General features: G+C 34.0%; 1 protein-coding gene across 2 annotated transcripts in view; it reads left to right on the top strand.

Annotated features, from left to right (window-relative positions):
- The first annotated feature begins 4130 nt into the window (after positions 1–4130).
- The window catches only part of LOC129807527 (nucleolar protein 4), a 39409-nt gene continuing 23367 nt past the window's right edge, over positions 4131–20172 (top strand). Inside the window, exons 1-5 of one of the 2 annotated variants that reach the window (XM_055856859.1) lie at positions 4131–4657; positions 9184–9337; positions 9410–9519; positions 12952–13077; positions 13150–14049. In XM_055856859.1, coding sequence (XP_055712834.1) covers positions 4310–4657; positions 9184–9337; positions 9410–9519; positions 12952–13077; positions 13150–14049 — 1638 coding nt within the window. In that variant the 5' untranslated portion in view covers positions 4131–4309. The remainder of the gene's footprint in view (positions 4658–9183; positions 9338–9409; positions 9520–12951; positions 13078–13149; positions 14050–20172) is intronic. The other variant, XM_055856860.1, reaches the window with a different exon arrangement.

The raw sequence follows: 20172 nt of genomic DNA on the forward strand, positions 1-20172 counted from the left end.
AAGTAAAAAAGATAGCGGCTCAATTTTTTTTCTATAGATAGCCTCCATAGACCTTCTTCAATGTCGTAAGTTTCTTAGAATTCGCACAAAGAATTTAGAAAATAAAAAATATCGAAATTTCTAGCCCTATTCTTGAAATATTTTCCTTGCAGAAGATAACAATTATTACCTACTTATTTTCCAAAATTGATGCACTGGTGAATATTTTCTAAATAATTTGGATTTTTTGAATACGAATCCGCTATCTATTTTAGAATTTCACAAAAGTTCTTTTCTCCAGAAATCCTTTTATTAATAATGGCCACTTGGGGTAAAAAGTAACAAAAGGTATAGAGCAAAAAGTAACAAAAAAGCGAAGCAATTTCTGATGTCTCACGGTGAAAACAAACGTCATTATCATGCCTCGCCTCTTGTTGTTTGAATTGGTCAAACGATTTGCAGTCTTTTGTGTGTGTTTTTTTTCTAAAATAGCTTGAAAAACGCTTTTCTCGTTTTCACACTTTTCTCGTAGAGAAAACGGGGTTTTAGAAAGGTGTAGATGAATAAATTTTCTATGAAAATATGTCCTCTAGGTATTTTTTCAAATTTACGGAAGCCTGTAATGAAGCGAATCAAAATATAATAATACCCACCCAATGTCTGGTACTATTTGCCCCAGCATTTTTGAGAATAGTCTCAAAATTACCTTTTAGAAATTGGCTCGATAAACGTATTTCCTTACAAAATAGAGGAAAATTACTTTCACAAAGTTGTAGAGCGGTAAATTTCCTATTAAACTGCGCTAATAAGAAATTTTTGAAGCGCTCGAGTAGCTTGCAAAAAAATAAAATATCCGTTTTGTGACTTTTTGCCCCAGTCTCCCCTACGCCTTTTGTGGTTCAGGTTTTGGAAGCATATTAATGCCTTCTTCCGCGCTAGGTCCAAAGCGAATCACTTTTTTTCCATTAGCGAAGATCAATCGATTGAAATTTTACATCTTTCTCTTTCAAACCGAAATCTGATATAACGATCTCTTCCTGTCAAATGAAAAGTGAATTTGAAATTGAAAATTAAATTGAAATTTCAGTTTTCAGTCAACAGAAAGGGACAATAACATCTGATTTCAGTTTGAAAGAGTAAAAGGTAAAATTTTAATCAATTTAATACCACTAAATTGGAAAGGTGTGCCAGGAACAATTATCCCCAAAATCTAATTTACAATGGAATTTACATGGGATCTGACATCACCACCTTGTAGCATCCGACATATATTATAATACCATCTTCTGACACCTTAAAAATATTAAAGTTACAAGGAAAAAAAGTTAATCGCACCCCCTTTTTTCTCAGTGTATTAATATGTATAATCTCTTTCCGTAGTAACAAAACCTAAAGTTTTCGTCACTAATTGCCTGATTTTTCTCTATATCTCTCTCTTAGATTCAGAGAGAATAATTAGTATTATCAAAATCCGTGAATTTTTAAATGATTTGCTTAAGGACCTCCTCTTAGTCTTGAAATTTCACTACTCTGAAGCTATATTCCATTGAAAAAAGGGAGGGGAAGTTTTTCTATAGTGTCTTGAATAAAGAAATGGGATGTCTTACAATTACACACATAAGGTTCATAGAAAATGTCTCATAAATGAACAAAATGGAATGTGCTTTGTTTTACAATTCACTCCTGAGAGGAGAAGAGACTAATTTCTTCTACAAAATATCAACGAAATTTTTTCAAATTTAATACAGTATAAAGGTGTTGTATTTGAGATTAGCGCAGCAATGAACCCTTGCATCTCATTATCATCATCCCCTTGCCGGACAGCCCGCAAGAGATGAGGTGACCAGATGTTTGAAGGGAGATGAAAACCCGTATCTGGACCAAATCTTGACCATCAGTGGGATATAAAAACTAGTTTCTCAGACACCGGGGCAATAACACAAAAATAATAACGAAATGTTCCGGGCTGTTATTTAAAATTTAAAAAATTCCAGTTTTGAATTATTGACCAACAAAAGACTGGTCCGTTTCGGGATGATGATGCTGTTGAGGTTCATTTTAACTGGTTATCAAAGAAGAAAGTCTTTATAAAAGAGGTACGTACAACTATTCTATATGCAACAGATATTTCTGTATTACTGCTTACTACTATATCACATACTAAAATTTATTTTAAGTTAGAATCATAATTTTAACAATATTTTATATCTCCTTTATTCTTTTGGTTCATTTCGTCACTATTCGTTCTTATAGATATACTTGCTGAAACATACACTTTCTTACGTTTGCTTGTATAAAGGTAAAAAACGTAAAAAATAACAAAAACAAAATTTATACTAACAATTCATATTAATAAGTAAAATAATTGTTTACATTACTTTCTGTGATCTAACTACTGAATAATTCTCTTTTCTGCATAAATGTGGCATATTGATAATTCAATGAAAAGTTTCTGGTAATCACAAGAAAGTGGCTGTAATTCTTCTGTCTACACACTATAGAGAAATTTATGTATATATTTGACCGTTTTCTTTTTTCATACAAGTGTAGAGAATTGCATAAATTTCACCAGTAAATAGAAGCCAGAAGACACCACCTAAAATTCTAATTTCTTTAACTTGTGTAAAATTTCAACAAAATGACCGAAAATACTCAAATTTTATTTTATACTAAATGTGTCTGTAAAATAACTAATTAATTTTGAAAAAAGCCCCTAATATCAGGAAAAAATCCAAATATCTCAAATCGTTTATTTTATTCTTGATCCTTTTAATTATTCCAATTGATTTTTAAAAGCTGCAGCAGATTGACCATTGCGATAATTTGTTTCAACCGTGTAGATGTAGATGATGTCAGGAATGGAATTTCAGTATTTTTTCTCTTGTTCTTCTCTTTATTTTATTTTTGCCGACGTTTCGGTCCTTTGGTTGGGACCTTCTTCAGGGCCTACATTTATATAAAAATACTAATTTATGTATATATAAATGTAGGCCCTGAAGAAGGTCCCAACCAAAGGACCGAAACGTCGGCAAAAATAAAATAAAGAGAAGAACAAGAGAAAGAAGACTGAAATTCCATTCGATTGACCATTACTTTTTTCAAAATAGTCCTCAAAAATAAAAATTGATAAGTAGTGAAAGGCAAAGGAAAAATTAAGAAGTGATAAAGCTATTTATTTTTGTACTGAACAAATTTTGTTAATTTACTGACCGAAAATGATTTACCTATTACTAAAAAGGAAATATTTAGCAAATATCATTATTGTGTAAAAATTTATTTTCAAATTTCTACAATTTTTTTTTATTGGAAATTAAAAGTAAAGCAAGCTAAAATTGTTTTTTTTCCCGGTTTCATAAATGAGTGGTTACATACAACACTACCATCAACAGTATATCTCAGGGTCGTTGAGAAACCAGAAAACTCTTTAAACACTCCGTTGACCTCTCTGCAGAGGTCGAGATTTTGAGAATCAGACGCTGGACCAGAATGTGTCCTTTTAAAACTGGTCTTACAACTGTCATAAATTTCTTGTCCTTCAAGAAATATTCCGATTAAATTTTGACCAATTGTGACTATTGCCCGAGGATCCCTAATACCAATTTGTACTTTGAACTAAGAGATGAAGGCGGTATAGGGGCTTTGCGGGGGTGCAAATTGAAAGTGATAATGTGAGTTGAAAATGTACTTTTAATTACCAATGCCTGGGGATTTCGTCTTGGATGTTGAATTCACCCAATTTTCATGCAGGGATACCACCAATTACACACGTTCTGTGGCATCATTATACCAATCCACTGCCCCTATTTTCGCATCCTTTAAAGTTCCATCGCACATACACACACACACACACTTGCATGCGTAGAAAGGGAAAAGTAATGAAAATTCTAGATATTGGATATTATATGGTGAGTTGCTCTTTAAGAAGGCACAAACACCACGTGTCTTTTCATGGCCCCACGCTGAGCGTCCTCTCATACGCTCCTTCTTCGGCTACGAAAGCCGAAGTAGGGAGGAACTTGCCTTGGAAATGGCTATATATTGTGTGTAAACATTCGCATTCGGAGGGTGATTCTGAGGGAGAATATTAAAGAGTAGAGAGACCTTCCCCATGCGCATATTCCTCACTCATTTCTCTGTCTATGTATGTTCTCAAATGCATTTCACCGCCCTTCTCTTTCCTTTGGCATTTCCGTCCCGTGTTGCGTAGACTTTTTCGCCAAATTTACAATCACATCCAATTCAGTTGGTGGCTGACAATTGTGGTGAAGAGTTGGCACTTTAGTTCTTACCATAGTGCGAAGGATGCTCAGTGTATGGTGACATTTTGACTATGATGACTAAACGATTGAAAAGTTATAATCTTGCAGCTTCAAATAAGCATTATACACCCTACCTAAACGACCAATCGCGAGATTGTACTCAAAGTAGTGACAAACCGGTGAAAATGGTGCCAACAGACAAATCAACAAGTCATGAGACTACACTAGAGTGTCAAATACAAGCCACAGCTACCGAGGATGCTGCAGTGGAAGCTCCAGGAACTGTGGTAGATGATAGTGGGGAACGGAAGAGAAAACATGAAGAGTGCGACGAGAATGAGGCCAACAATAACTGCAGTGATACTTGTCCTGGTGGAAAAAAGATAAAATTTGACACACATAGAGAGAAAATGATAGAGGTAATATTATTTAAAAAACAAAAAAAAACATTAAAAAAAATCTTCATTTTGTTGTAAATATGTATTTGGATGGAGATTTAAAGACTGCAACAAATTGGGTAGTATTTTGATAAAATATTCAAGAAAAATGAAAATTGGTAAATAAGTTAATACTATTGACAAAGAGAAAATTAAGAAATTCTGAAGCATTATTATTAATCATTAAAATTGAATTATTTACTGGTCAAATATTTTGTTTCCAGATTTGAATTGGGAAGGAGAGGGGAGGGCTATTTTGAGCTGAAATGTTACATTGATATACGATTTTCTCGCATATTTATGGTATTATATTTTAATAGATAGTCTTAAATCACACATTTTCTGTGAATGTTAGGTCAGATTTATTAAAGGAGTATGGGAAAAATATCGCTCCTTGGAAATTACAAGGGGCCAACTCAATCTGAGCCATTTTTCAGGAGACAGCATGAAAGATTCAACTTTCTATAAATAATTATATCAATTAAGTATGTTAATAAAAACAATTTAATTTTTTTCTATTTGTATGAGCATTATGGCCAGTACACAATAACTTTTGTTTGTAAACATGTTTTCAAAATTTACCATGAGAATGAGCGAGATGACTAGATCTAGATCTCAGTCACTCACATTAAAATGTCAAAAATATGTTTACTAAACAAAAGTTAATGTGCGTTGTGCATTATTATAAACATCGAAACATACATATTTTTACCTTTCAAAATATGTTTTTTTATGAGTTAGCTCTTTGTCATTCTAAATGATGCGCAAATTTTCATGAAATTAGAATGACACGGGATCAACTTGCTTGAGTTAGTCCCTTGTTTCACAAAAATTTGAACGATAAATCTATTTTGTGCCCCTTTGACTTCAAAAACCGCGCAAGCAATCACAAAGAGTAAAATTTTGAAAAACTTTTCTAATAACGAAATTTATTGACTCATATCATCTGAAATTTTAATAAATTCTCTGTCTGAGTGCATTAAAACATCAAAATCGCCAAAAAGTGAGTTGGCCCCTTGTAATTTCCAAGGAGCGATATGAAGTACTCGAAGTCAGTGGGTGTGCGAAGCTTCAAAGCCTTCCACGCCGAATATTTTTCGTAAATACACAAATATATAAACTGTCAGAGCAAGCGTCCGGCAAGTTGGCCTTTTTATATGGAGCTATTTGAAGCCAATTCCTAAATTGATCTCGGACTCTGCTCACAGTGCTCCGAGGAAAAAATTTATTTAAACAAAAATTTAGTATATTTATCCCTCCATACGGAAAGGTATCTTATAATACGGAAAAACTTCTCACTTTTTAAATATTTAGCATAACTATCACGAGTGCAGAAAAATTCCCATACGCATTTGTATGTGAAAGTAAGAAATTGGCTTCAACTTTGAAGGCCACTCGTTGGGGACTAGTGTCGGAGTGGTTAAAAATTTTAGATTTTGCAGTACACTTACATGCAATATTGTCATGATTCTTAATTAGCTCTACTGAAAAATTTGACAGTTACAGAAATAATTATTCAATAAAAATTAAAATTATAATAATAATAAATAATATTAATAATGATAATATTATTCAAAATATGGGAGACTGGGGCAAAATTTGTCATAACGAAAATTTCAATATTCACTATTTTCTAAAATAAAAGAGACTGACGCTTGAAATTTTTATTGTAGATAACCTCATGAACCTTCTTAAACTTACAAAGTTTCAAGGGATTCGAGGAAGGATTATGTAAAATAAAAAATAATGAAATTTTGAGCCCTATTTTTGGGATATTTGACTTACAGAATATATCAATACTGATTAGCTCAATTTAAGCACATTTCTCGTTAAGATAGAGAAAAATTATCTTCGGCAAAGTTGTAGAGGAATAAATTTCCTATAAAAATATATCTGTTTGATATTTTTAGCCTTTGCGAGAGTAAAACGTCACAAATTATCCGAAGACTGACAAAATTTGCCCCAGCAATTTTGAGAATCTCCATAAAATTGACTTTTAGAAAATGATTCGAAAATCACATTTCTTCCGAGATAGGGGAAAATAGTCTCCTGCAATGTTGTAGAGCAGTAAATTTCCTATAAGAATATGATCATTATAAAACGTTTAAGTTTTATCAGAGCTTGTGAAAGAATTAAATATTCGTTTTGACAAGTTTTGCCCCAGTCTCCCTTAGTAATTTGAAAATTCGTCACTTTTGAGCATAAATATTTACTTTATATTAAATAGCTAGAGATTTGCAAAAAAAGGAGTCGCAAAAGCAGTCCCAGGGTCGACTTATGGGGAAGTTCATCGAAGGTCCCATTCCCAAGACTATGTTTGACTTCTATATAGACGTGGTAATGGCCAGACAGACAAACAGACGGACGAATATGACGTTTTTCTATACCTTTTCCTGTTAAGATAAATGTTAAAATTTCATATTCCAAATCCCAATTGATAAAGAGTAGAGTGTAGGGTGTCAGTAGTAGACACGAACGATACTAATTCTCAAAACTTAAAGTGTCAATATGTGTTTCTTTCATCCTATATTTACCTACTGCTATCTCTGTGAAGTTCTAGCAGTAATATTCTAGCTTCCTACAACCTTCTACTTAACGATTACGTACAAACATTCAAAAAAATAATTTTAAGTCAGGAAAAATTCTTTTTTCTATGGATCACCGGTGTCAAAATCGTCATCAAACGGTTAAACGCTTATTTATTTTAGCAATAAAAGTGACGGTTATTCATTAATAATTATTTTAATTAGGAAATTCATCAAATTTGCATAATTCTACAAAAACTTTAACAAGATAACACCAAAGTAACAAGAAAGAAAAAATCAGAAAATTTTTCAAAAAATGAAAAATTAGTTTTGAGTAAAATTAGAAATAAAGAAAGATAAATCCTAGAATTGAAAAATATTATATTATCCTGTCGGGTTTCTTTTTTTTATATCCCCACCCATCCCTCTCTATAACCAGGTTTCAGGTTCTAGGCCTATCATGACCGAAAACCTATACGAATATACAACTGTTACTAACCCAAGTCACTTACATAAAAATAAAAAAAAATAAATAAATAAATAACATAAATCTGTAACCTACATTTAAGCACTCCTTTGAGTGATACTGCCAGGCTTCTAGGAAATATCAAATTTGAATGCCATTTCTTTTAACAAATCTGGCTATAATTATCAGAGGTTTAGTCTGTTAGGTTCCTAGTAGGGGAAAGTACTGTCCCTTCGAACGTTCATACCTTCGAATAATGTGTATTTTCTTTTATTTTCTTAAGAGACTTACACATAATTATCACGTAATCAGCAATAATTCATGATAAGCTAACTGATATCTAATAGAAATGTGAAACTCTCTTAGGAGAATTAAAAGAAAATTCACAATATTCTAAGGCATGAACGTTCAAAGGGAGAGTACTTTCCCCTATATAACTATTTTTTTCTAGTTCATTGGTCATCCTCTTCAAGTGGCAAACCGTCAAACCGTCTAGTTTGTGAATTTCACAAAGAATTAACACAATTTTTGTCTAGACTTAAAATTTAGAAATTTTACCATAGTACACATCATATTTAAGATGTCAGAATTTAAAAATGAGTACAAATCATATAAGGTACTAACATAACGAATTTATATTACATATGTGGAGCTCAGAGGCAAAATGACACATATCCTATGCTTTAGCCATAGGATATGTGTCATTTTGCTTCTGAGCTCCACATATAGCCTTTTGGAAATTCCTGTGGACTAACTTTTGGTTCCAAATACTTTGCATGGAATGAGCTCAAATTTTTAAATAAATATTTCTTTAACTTTGCTAAATTAAACAAAAAAAATAATTATAAATTTTAAAGATGTAGGGGGAAGTGGGGCACCTTTGAAAGTGGGGTAGGAGAGACCGGGGTACTTTTAGCCAGCAAACGAGGCTTTTTGATTAAAAAAGCCTCATTTTTCATTAAAAAAAATACTTTGCTCAATGTACATTTTAAAGGAAACGAGAAAAATCCACTGTCTACTTCTACCCCTGTCTAATTGTACCCCGGTCTCCCCTCCCTTTGAAATTGGAATTTTTCACCTACTTTTAAATAAAATTGAGCCTTATTTTGATACAATTTAGCTGCACAAACAGATTGACAAGCTAAATAACAATATGATATGGCTCACTTCCTTGAACATAGGAAAAAAATCCCAATTTCAAAAGTGCCCCACTTTCAAAAGTGCCCCACTTACCCCTAGCATACGAAATACTAAGGTCTAAAATTATTCAGATATACAAGTTTCTTACGAAAATACGTAATATGTTTCTTAGTTTTTCTCTTACTCTTGTAATTTTAAAACAACAGACAGCTTTGCGAAAAATTAATATTACTTTTCTTGAAAATAAATCCTATTTTTGTTGTCCATGTTATTAAATTATAATAATAAATTTTTTTTATATTGTAAGTTTTTGTTTGATATATCTTAACTAAGAAAGGGTTATATGTGAATGGATAATAACATTTAAAATCTTACAGTTGTACCAGCCGTGGGTCCTCAAGACATATGGTGATCTGGCTAAAACGAAGACAATTACGTTACGTAAGCAAGCGAGAATAATAAAAGCCCTTTCTGGACAAGAGACCAACAATCCGGACAGCTCCAAATTTAGGTTTTGGGTGAAGGCAAAAGGTAATTTATTATAAGAAATTTTTAACCATCTAATCTGGGGCAAAATCACAACGTTGTTCTAATCGATTTTAGGTTTTACAACCGAGCGCCCAGTCGACTTCAAAGGAGATCTGAACTTGAATGAGGACCTAGTGGAGAAGCCCAACAAACACTGCTTGCTCTATGTCCCAAATTTCACAAAGGTTTGCCACATTAATTTTAAAATACCATGCCTACGATATGAAAAACATTTCTCTCAGCACATCCCAACTTTTCCTCTATTTCCAATTTAATCTTGCCATCACTCCTTGGGACTTCATCAAAAAAGTTTTTCCCACTCCAACAGACAGCTTCCATTGCTGTCCCATTGCTGACTCTTTTAAGAGGCTTATCATTTGGAAAAAATATATCCTAAGATATGATTAAAAAGCGTAAAAAAGAACCAAAATTTAATTTAAAGCAAAAGCGATTCAGTAAATTCAGTACATTTTTTTTTTCAAATTGCGCTATTTGCTTTAATTTTATGCCTATGCCGTCTTTTATTTTGGTTCTAGGTCCTCCTCGCATAGCTTTTGCGAAAAATGACAAGCCCCTTTGCAATTTTCCCTGTTTAGCAACCCAAACTAACTAACACATAGACGAATGGTGGACCGTCCCGAAAACCTGGCATTTGTATGTGCTTTTAAAGGGCTTTGATGGGAAATGGAGGAGTCCAGGACGAATCATGGGCACATCGTGCCTCTGTATTCTACTGAAACATACACAGACAATCGGTCCCCTTCATATCAACTTTATTCCTCTTTTGGACTATGTAACAAAAATACCATCAGGGCTGGATTAAACTTTAATTCCAATACGATTCTCTCTCCACATTGTTTTCCCCATCGTGGGGCACCCCCACAGTCAATCCATAGCATCAGAAATTTTCATCAAATCCCTGGACTCACGAAAGTTTCTTCATAAAAATCTATTTTCGGGTATATATCAAAGACCAACAGTAGAAACCGGAGACTGTGGTATAAATTAAATTTTCTATATCCAAGTGAAGAGAATTAAATTCCCAGTGATTCCTTGTGACGCGAAATGTCCCACACACCCACACACACACACACCAAAACACAACTCACGATCAAATCCATTAAGTGAGAGCATTTCAAGAGGGATACACTTGCATGTCTCATGGTTAAAGGCTAGAAAATAAAATTAGGGTGCTTTTGGTTCAGGGTGGATGGAAATTCAATTAGAAATAATCATTAAAAACACACCTAATTGTATACAGATTTTGGTGATGTCTTTCCTGTTAATTTCACAAATTATCACTTGTCTGCCAGTATAGAAGAGTAATATAAGATTCAAATAGGACTCCAATTTGAATTGATTTCTTACTATATAAATGGCTTTGTGATGCACGTAATATGACAATGCGTTATGATATGGCTATAAATTTCGAAAGTAAATTTATTACACGGTTGACTCTTTCAATTTGTGCTTTGGGATCGAAATGTCATCCGAATTACCGGCGATAATTGTATAATTTTTTGAATTTTAGGAAAATTTAGGCTTATAAATAAAAATAGGTAACTATTTTATTTATTTTTTCAATATTTTCCTTTTTCGTATATCTATAGTTTGAAATCAGCACTGTACATTTTCAAATTTAGATATATTCTTAGCCACTTTCATTTAAAATTTAAACAAAAAAAATGTTATATTGTGCGACACCAAAACTGGAGGAATACAAAAATGAAAAGTTAGTGAGACTTTCGGGTTTCTTGATTAATGCGGGTTCCGGTCAAAATTCCGAAAGCCAAAACTCGTACTTATAATTCTTGATTGTTAAAAAATAAGGCAGTTTCAGCCATATGGCTAAGTCTCAGATCTGAAGCTAATATGGATTAATCCGGAGGTGGCCAAAAGTCCCGAACGCCAAAATCACGAAAGCCAAAATCCCAAACGCCAAAATCTCGAAAGCCAAAATCCCGAATTCTTAAAAATGTTTTAGCTACTCCCACGATTCCACCCGCGCTTGCTGGAGGCAAAGAGAAATTTTCTGTGTCTTGGAAAATTATTCTACACATTATCCTCCATATAATTTCGTCCCGTTCAGGATTGTGAACATTCGGGATTTTGGCTTTCGGGATTTTGGTCCTTTCGGGATTTTGGCGCTCGGGCTTTTGGCTTTTGGGATTTTGGCGTTCGGGACTTTTGGCCACCTCCGGATTAATCCATATTAGCTTCAGATCTGAGACTTAGCCATATGGCTGAAACTGCCTTATTTTTTAACAATCAAGAATTATAAGTACGAGTTTAAATCATCAGCTAAGAATGAATATTAGGTAAGATTCTTAACGATCTCCAAAATTTCATGTCCTCCGATCGGGCCCAAACTTTTCCAAGATGTGTTTCGCCACTTACTGATCACTTATATGATTCTGATTGGATTTCCTCCTATTTTTAAAAGGGATTGAAACTTATAATGTAATTTAGCTTCACAATTGGTTGGTGAAGCTAAACTATATCATGGAAAGGTCTAATTCCAAAAATAGGAGAAAAAAAACAACAATTTTAAACCACCCCAAATTAAAGGTGCTTACTGATTTAACTTCACCCTATTCCTTAAAAAATGACCAGTGTTGACCCTCTAACAGTGTTTTCTTTAATATGCGAAAAAAAGTTGTAAGAAAGAGTTTTCTAGGATAATTATGATCCAATAAAGTCGAAAATACCATCCAATCTTTGTTATATCTTTTAGTTTAGGCGCTAGGTGGGAAAATATAAAAAGTTTTTGAAACTCTTTTTGCTTCTAAAATTCAAATTTTTACTTTCTAAAATTTTTTAAAATAAAATACACAAAGTAGAACTTTAAATCGATATTTTTATGTAAATTTTAAATGAGCTTTTTCCACAAATATTTTTTGTTGCTTTTTCTCTGACCTGTCACAAAACTGGGAATAGCAACTAAACGAAGAGTTAAAATGAGTTCAAACTTTCAAGAGATATTTATAAGACTATTACCGAGGACACTATAGCACTTTTAAATAAATAAAACTTTTATTGTCGCTGTAAATGTGATTTTTGTGAAGACCGTCTTGAGACGGTCTTACCTGATAAAGGGTTAAGTCAGATAGAATGAGTAGAGGTTAAAATCGTTTTTATCTCAATAAATGAAATACAGTGGACTCTCATTCAATCGGCTCTTTTTCAATCGGGCGACAAATTTTGTTGACAATTTTCACGTTTAATTATGAAGCAAATTCGTTCAAATACGCTGTAGCTCTTCCTATTTTATCGTGATTCTTTATAATTGAGCGCTTTTTGTGGAACTTACAAAGGCTTTGACGCTCAATTCTATCGCTAAACCGGATGACATTTTGCCCCATATTCCCGATTGTGAGAGAGTCTACTGTATGTATTAGAGACGGCAGGTGTCATAAACTGATTTATTGAGAAAGACTCAAAAATTTTTCTAGAACAAACCCTGATTTTTGAGAATTTTCTATTAACCCATTTACCGCCCATGGAGAAATGTTTTTATTCAATCTTTTATTAATATACTAAACTTAGACTTTAACCAATATTTAAAAACATCCAAAATGTCATCATAAATCAATTTCATTAATTTTTGTTGAATTTAGGAAACTCCACAACTATACCGACGAGTGGCTATTGTTGAATTATTTTTCGATATCATCTTTGGTGTTCACGTTGGGCTTGGTGGACGGTCTGGTCGCCATGCTGGACAGAAGAGAACTTATAGAACTGTGAGTACGCAATGCAATGTTTTATTTAATTTTCCGCTAGCTGAACTAAATTATCAATACTCTTCCACACAGATCACGGAATCGTATGCATTTCTGCCCCGTGAGGCTGTCACAAAGTTCCTCTCTGGATGTGTTGTATGTAAAAAGCTGCCAACACCGTACTCGCCATTGCATTTAGATGATGCTGAGAGTCCCACTGAATGCGATAGTAGTCCACACCAATCAGTGGCAAATTCGTCCGACAATCGATTATTAATTAACAATCAACCAGAGACGCGAGAGAATTGCGATTTGGCTGAAAGTGAAACGGATGTAGGGACCGAGCAGAAATCAACTATTTCGTCAAGTATAATTCAACTGCCTATTGATTGGGAGGAGAGAATTTCGGTTGAATACAATAGAGTTAAATCGGATCAAACAGAAAAAAGCCACACTATTTTGAACAGGGATACCCAATTGGCTATTCCCGGGAATACTTTCAATGGAATACCTAACATCGAACATTTCAACACTACCAGGAGTCAACTCTATGAGTACTATCACCTTCTGAAAGCCTTCTACGACAGTTCTACCCAATCAAAAACTCCCACGAATGCAGCTGCAGTCAAAGCAGAACAAACCAACAATTTTCCAATGAAACCACCACCTCCAATGGATGAAAAAGATTCCAAAAGCATTGTGATAAATCCACCAACACTGCCCTTTAATGAAAAGAACATGTGTGAAATGAAAATTCCGTGCAAAACCACTCCACCGAAAAAACGATACAACAACTACAGTCAGAATGTTAGCAAGACAAGAGAGGAGGATGACACATTGCCACAGTCAATAAACTTTACTGGTACTTCGAAAATTTCAACAGCCGTTATCATGGCGACTTTGCGATCAAATGATCCCATTACATCCACCTACCTAAAGTTAACCAGAAGCATGGGACTGAGCGATGAAGATGCCCTCAGAATTGACGATCTGGTAAGTAATGCACATTAAACGAGTTAAAATCAACAGCATTTACACGACTGGAATAGGCAAAATTTACAATTTTATCAGTAATATATGAACATAACACTTTACATTAAAAATACTATCTACTAGGTATGCAAATTGTCTGTTGAACTCTAAAAGGCTTCCAAATAATATTATTTCAAAAAGAGATGGCAAAGCATCCAAAGCTTTGTGAAGTGCTTGAACTCATTATTTATACATGTTATGATGTATGATGATAATACTTATGATGTTATGTTACACATCATAAGTATTTTTACATCATTTACCGTTTACCGGTTCTCAACTGACTTAAACCGATTAATACATCACTCAAAAGATCCTCCAAAATAGTTTTAAGAGTAATAAAATTGATTTTCGGACAAAAATTACTTATCGGTTATGAACTGGTTCTTTAGCAATTTAGAGCCAATTGCAACCGGTTTAGCTTTATCGGAAATACCATTGGGTTGAGAAATATGCTCTTTAGTACCTTTTTAACCTTTAATTAGGAATGATTATACGATGTTTTCGTATATGGACAAAATGTTCGCTTAGGTAATCCCTGAAACTTATCCCAAATTGACGCACGGCGTATTTGTAAGCAATCCAAAAAAAAAAGATTTTGGAGAGAAAGGCATGTTAATGGTCCCAGGGGCAACTTCTGAGGGGGGGGGGTCTCCTGAGAGTTTCAAGTCTCTACCTGTAGCCGTTTGGGCTCTAGGTATGGTAATGGCCAGACGGACCGACAGACAGACAGACAGACAAAAGCACAGATGGACAAACAGCGTAACATCATGTCTCAGAAATCGTCTGAAGTAATAATGCATAAAACTGTCGGTAAAATTGACACTAAATTTATCAAACTAATTAGGTCGTGATGAATAGAATAAATCAATCCTGAATTCAATAAAACACTTACTAAAAACTCTTTGAAAATTTTCAAAATGACTAAAATTAGATTTTCCCCATGTTTGAAAAATGTAAAACGTAAAACATATATTCAAAAATCTAATTCTTCATAATAAAATAATTTCATTCGATCGAAAGAAGAGAAAGATCAATACGATAAATTAATATAATCACATTGCACATAAACTAGGATACACAAATCAAATAGCGGGAAGTGGGGCACCTTTGAAATGGGGAATCTTTGAAAATATACTTTTTGTTTACTTCCCTACAGTCCAGCTGAAATTTGTAAATATATACATATTTACATAAAACCAATGTGTATAATTCCTTTACTTTTATATGTTACCAGATTTTGATAACCATTTAAAGTCTTTGGAAACCCTCCTTCGTAAGTTTAGATGACCGGATGACCTTTATTTTTAACTCTATACTTTTCTCCTCCCTCTCCAAAACATGTATATGGATCTCAGGAATCAATTATTTTAAAAAATAAGTATGTCTTGCAGATTATATATTTATTAAGTGAGATTCTAACCAATCACAACACTATAATCCTAACAAAATCTCATATCCTCCGATAGGCCCCAAACTTTGCCAAAATGTATTTGGCGTTTGGCTAGTTCCTGTTCACGAATATATGGATGGCTAAAAAACGTTCCCGTCCGTCCGGTCGCTGTTTGGAGCTTAACCCTGTAACGGGTAAGACCGCCTCCAGGCGGTCTTCACAAAAATCGCATTTACAGCGACAATAAAAGTTTTATTTATTTAAAAGTGCTATAGTGTCCTCGGTAATAGTCTTATAAATATCTCTTGAAAGTTTGAACTCATTTTGACTCTTCGTTTTGTTGCTATTCCCAGTTTTATGTGACAGGTCAGAGAAAAAGCAACAAAAAATATTTGTGCAAAAAAACTCATTTCCAATTTCCATAAAAATACCGATTTAAAGTTATCTGACTAAAATAAATTTATTTTTTACTGAAAGATATGTCATTCTACTTTGTGTATTTTATTTAAAAAAAATTGAAAAAACTTAAAATGTGAATTTTAGTGAATTTTCCTTTTGACATCGGAAGCTCAGAAAACTACCGCTAAGGGTGTTATTAATAAAAAGAAAAAATTTCAAAATGGGCTACACACACATTAGAAATTTCTTTAAGAAATGTCTTTTTAAAGAAAATTTCCCCTATCCTTGTAGGCAGAAATGTCAGAATTTTTTAAAAAAGGCAATTTTTGACGAAAATTACTTCTAGTGTGTAGGCACCATTATGCTCAAATTTAAGTATGTTCTATCCGCAGATTTTACCTATCAAACAAGAAAATAGTTAAGTCGATCGATAACCCCAGCTCCGAGCTATAAGGGGTCAAAGTACGAAAATTGACCGGCCTCTATCTCCGGTTCTAATTAACATTTTGATTTGACCTAAATTTTGGGTTTTGGTTTCGTCTCGATGAACACTTTTAGATGAAAGTTAAAAAAGTCACCACAGATGGCGCTGCGATAGCGTTAAAATTCAAACACATTTTGCTCAAAAAATGCAAAAAACTATTGGGTCTTTTAGTCATATTTTAGAATGTTGTAGCCTAGGCTATGAAATTTATAAAAAGTGGCGTAGGTTCGTTCTGCTTACAATAAAATTGAAGATATGAGGGGTCAAAGTTCACGAAATTCAAAATACCATATCTCCGGTTCTACTTGATCGATTTTGACGAGTGGGGGCGCAAATTAAAGGTTTCGCATGATTAAATAAAATCATGCATGTTTAAATAAAATTGAGTCATATTATAATCTAATTTAGCTTCTCAATCTGTGCAGCTAAATTATATCACGATAAGGCTCAATTTTTAATTAAAAGTAGGTGAAAAATCCCAATTTCAAAGGTGCCCCATTTTCACAGGTGCCCCACTTCACCCTAAACATTTTTGTAAAATAGGCATAAAACTTGATGTTACAGTTTCTGATTCCTATTTTCTTCTTTGGTTTCTTTGGTTTATGATTCCTATTTGCTAAAGTTAATTATGAGATAGTTTTCATTTGTATAATCTATAATGATTATCTCGATTATCTACTTTTATCTGTAAGAGCCTTGACAGACCTGAGGATTAGCCGAGAGACGGCTTAGCGTAATTTTATTACAAATAATGTTTGACCATTACATTCCTAAGAATATTGTCATTTGGATGTGCAATTTGTGAAATAAATTCAGGTCTTTTGCATCAGTTTAGACTCAATTACAAGAATTGCTTAAAAAGGTCGCCTAAAGCATTTTCATTTTAGTTTTTAAGAAACATATTTAGCATTAGTGGGTTTCAGTGTATCAAGTGAAATAATATTTGGTATCTCCAGTTTAAAATTTCGTCTGGAAAACTAGTGGCAATTAGTACCCCAAAAATGGCTATAGAGCACTTGTAGCCAATGTGTAATATTTTTTTCATTATCCTCTCTAGCAAACATCAGGAATTTTAAAGCTTTAAACTACATACTGTTTCATACTCCCAATATCTTAATGCGACTTATGAAATATAAAAACATAACAGAAAAGCCAGTGATAAGCCTAGATCAACTTATAGAGGTGCGATTCCTTCATTGCAAATATGGATTGTGGCAAACTCGAACGATATATGCAAATTTCGTTTAATAATTCTTAAACTGTATGCAACATAATATCGTTATTAATAAGGAAAATTGGATGAGATATGCATAAAAGTGTCTGAAAATCTTTAAAGTCGATTTTCTCGGAAACTATGAGAGATAGAGGCTTCAAACTCTACATCCACTTAGAGCCTCTTTCAGACTTGGTATGAGCGAAATTTCACTTGAAAACGAAAAAAAATTGTATGAAATGAGAAATTCATAAAAGTGTCTGAAAATCTTTAAAGTCGATTATCTCGGAAACTATGAAAGATAGAGGCCTGAACTTTACATTCATTGAGAATCTCTCTGTCAGCGACTTGAGAAAATCGCGCCCCGCGAAAATCCGCGAAAAATTCGCGCCCCGCAAAAATCAGCGAAAAAATTCGTGCCCCGCGAAAATTAGCGAAAAAATACGCGACCCGCGAAAATTAGCGAAAAAATACGCGACCCGCGAAAAATTACGCGCCCCTCGAATATCCGCGAAAACATTCGCGCCCAGCAAAAATCCGTGAAAAATTCACGCCCCGCGAAAATTGGCGAAAAATACGCGACCCGCGTAACTCCGAGAAAAATTACGCGCCTCGTGAAAATTTGCGAAAATATTCGCGCCCCGCGAAAATTCGTGAAAAAATACGCGACCCGCGAAAAATTTCACACCCCGCGAAAATCCGCGAAAAATTCGTGCCCGGCAAAAATCAGCGAAAAAAATCGCGCCCCGCGAAAATCAGCGAAAAATTTCACGCCCTGCGAAAATCCGCGAAAAATTTCACGCCCCGCGAAAATCCGCGAAAAATTACGCACCCCGCGAAAATCCGAGAAAAATTTTCACATCCCGCGAAAATACGCGAAAAATTTCACGCCCCGCGAAAATTCTCAAAAAATACACGCCCCGCGGAAATCCGCGAAAAAATTACACGCCCCGCAAAAATTCGCAGAAAATTACGCACCCCGCGAAAATCCGCGAAAATTTTCACGCCCCGCGAAAATACGCAAAAAATTTCATGCCCCGCGAAAATCCTCAAAAAATACACGCTCCGCGGAAATCCGCGAAAAAATTACACGCCCCGCGAAAATTCGCGGAAAATTACGTGACCCGCGAAATCCGCGAAAAATTTCACGCCCCGCGAAAATCCGCGAAAAATTACGCGCCCCGTAATTTTTAACCGTGATTTTTAACCGTGATCACCAAATGTTATTTTTAACCGGTTTAGAACCGGTTTTTCAAAAAACTAATAGCACAGAAATCGTCGTACGCGCGTAGATATATTTAAAAAAAAAAAATATGAAGATATCTCTATCCAAACCAGAGATATTGCGTACTACGGACGGCCGGACGGTCGGCGGGACGGCCGGCCGGAGGGCAGCCGGACCCGAAATTGTCGGCTTATGATTTTCGGCATCAGGGATGTTCAAAACATATACCCTGAGAATTTCAGCCCGATAGGAGCACTTTGAGAAAATCCGAGGATTACAATAGGTGTGATTAGAAGGAATCACACCTCCTAACTTAATAACATATGAAACATAAAGAAAAAGATTAATTTGCTGGCTAAATGTGTCCCGGTCTCCCCTATTATAAATTTTTCAGTTATTTGAAGTATTTTTCTTTAGGTTCTAGTGATATTTAACATTAGAGGGTTTCAGTGTATCAAGTGAAATAATATTTGATATGACCAGTTTAAAATTTCTACTGGAAAATTCGTTTAGATGCTGTCTATATTTACCCCAGCCGGAGTTCATTTATCCAATTTGTTTTAGTTTTATCATTATCTTCTTTAGAAAAAGTTAGAGCTTTGTACTAAACAGTTTCGTAATGCGAATATTCTAATGCTACTTATAAAACGTAGAAAAAAAGCATTCGACAAATTTAATATTTTTCTCAATTTACTTATACACTAAGGAATAATATTTTAATAGTGTAATTTACTTATACACTAAGGAATAATATTTCTAGCTAAATGTTATTCTAGTCTCCCTTACCGTATAGCTTGTGATAAATATGTAAAAAGATTTTTCATGAATACAATGTGATTGTAATAATTAGTTCTGAGGTCACTTAAAGGTATTTGACTATTACCCAAAATTTAATGCTTGTAATTAAATAATCACGCCATTGATGAATATATAAATAATATCTCCCAGTAGACTTTTATTACCAAGAGAGCTAGTGTTTAGGAAAATAGGGGGAAGAAGTGGCAAATTCATAAAATATATCATCACACCTGTTGCATTCAGTGCTGTATATAGTCTACATGATACACAATATAATTTGAATACAATTTACTTGACTCTACATATACAACATTCGGACATGCGAAGTAAATTATATCATCATGTGACACTGATATTTTCCCTATCATATGATTCGATATGAAATAAGACTATTGAATGGGTTAGGTTAGAAGGATACAACCTGCAAAGAAAAATTATGATTGAGAGTGAGACAATCGGTAAAATTTTGCATTTGTGTGATTTTATAGAGAGAAGTATCATTTTCTTCGGGATTTTTCCTATAAAGATGGTAAAGTTTACTAAGGGTATTCGGAGTTGAAGACTAGGGTGTT

Source organism: Phlebotomus papatasi, chromosome 3 (genome assembly GCF_024763615.1).
Source record: "Phlebotomus papatasi isolate M1 chromosome 3, Ppap_2.1, whole genome shotgun sequence".
Lineage (NCBI taxonomy): Eukaryota > Metazoa > Arthropoda > Insecta > Diptera > Psychodidae > Phlebotomus > Phlebotomus papatasi.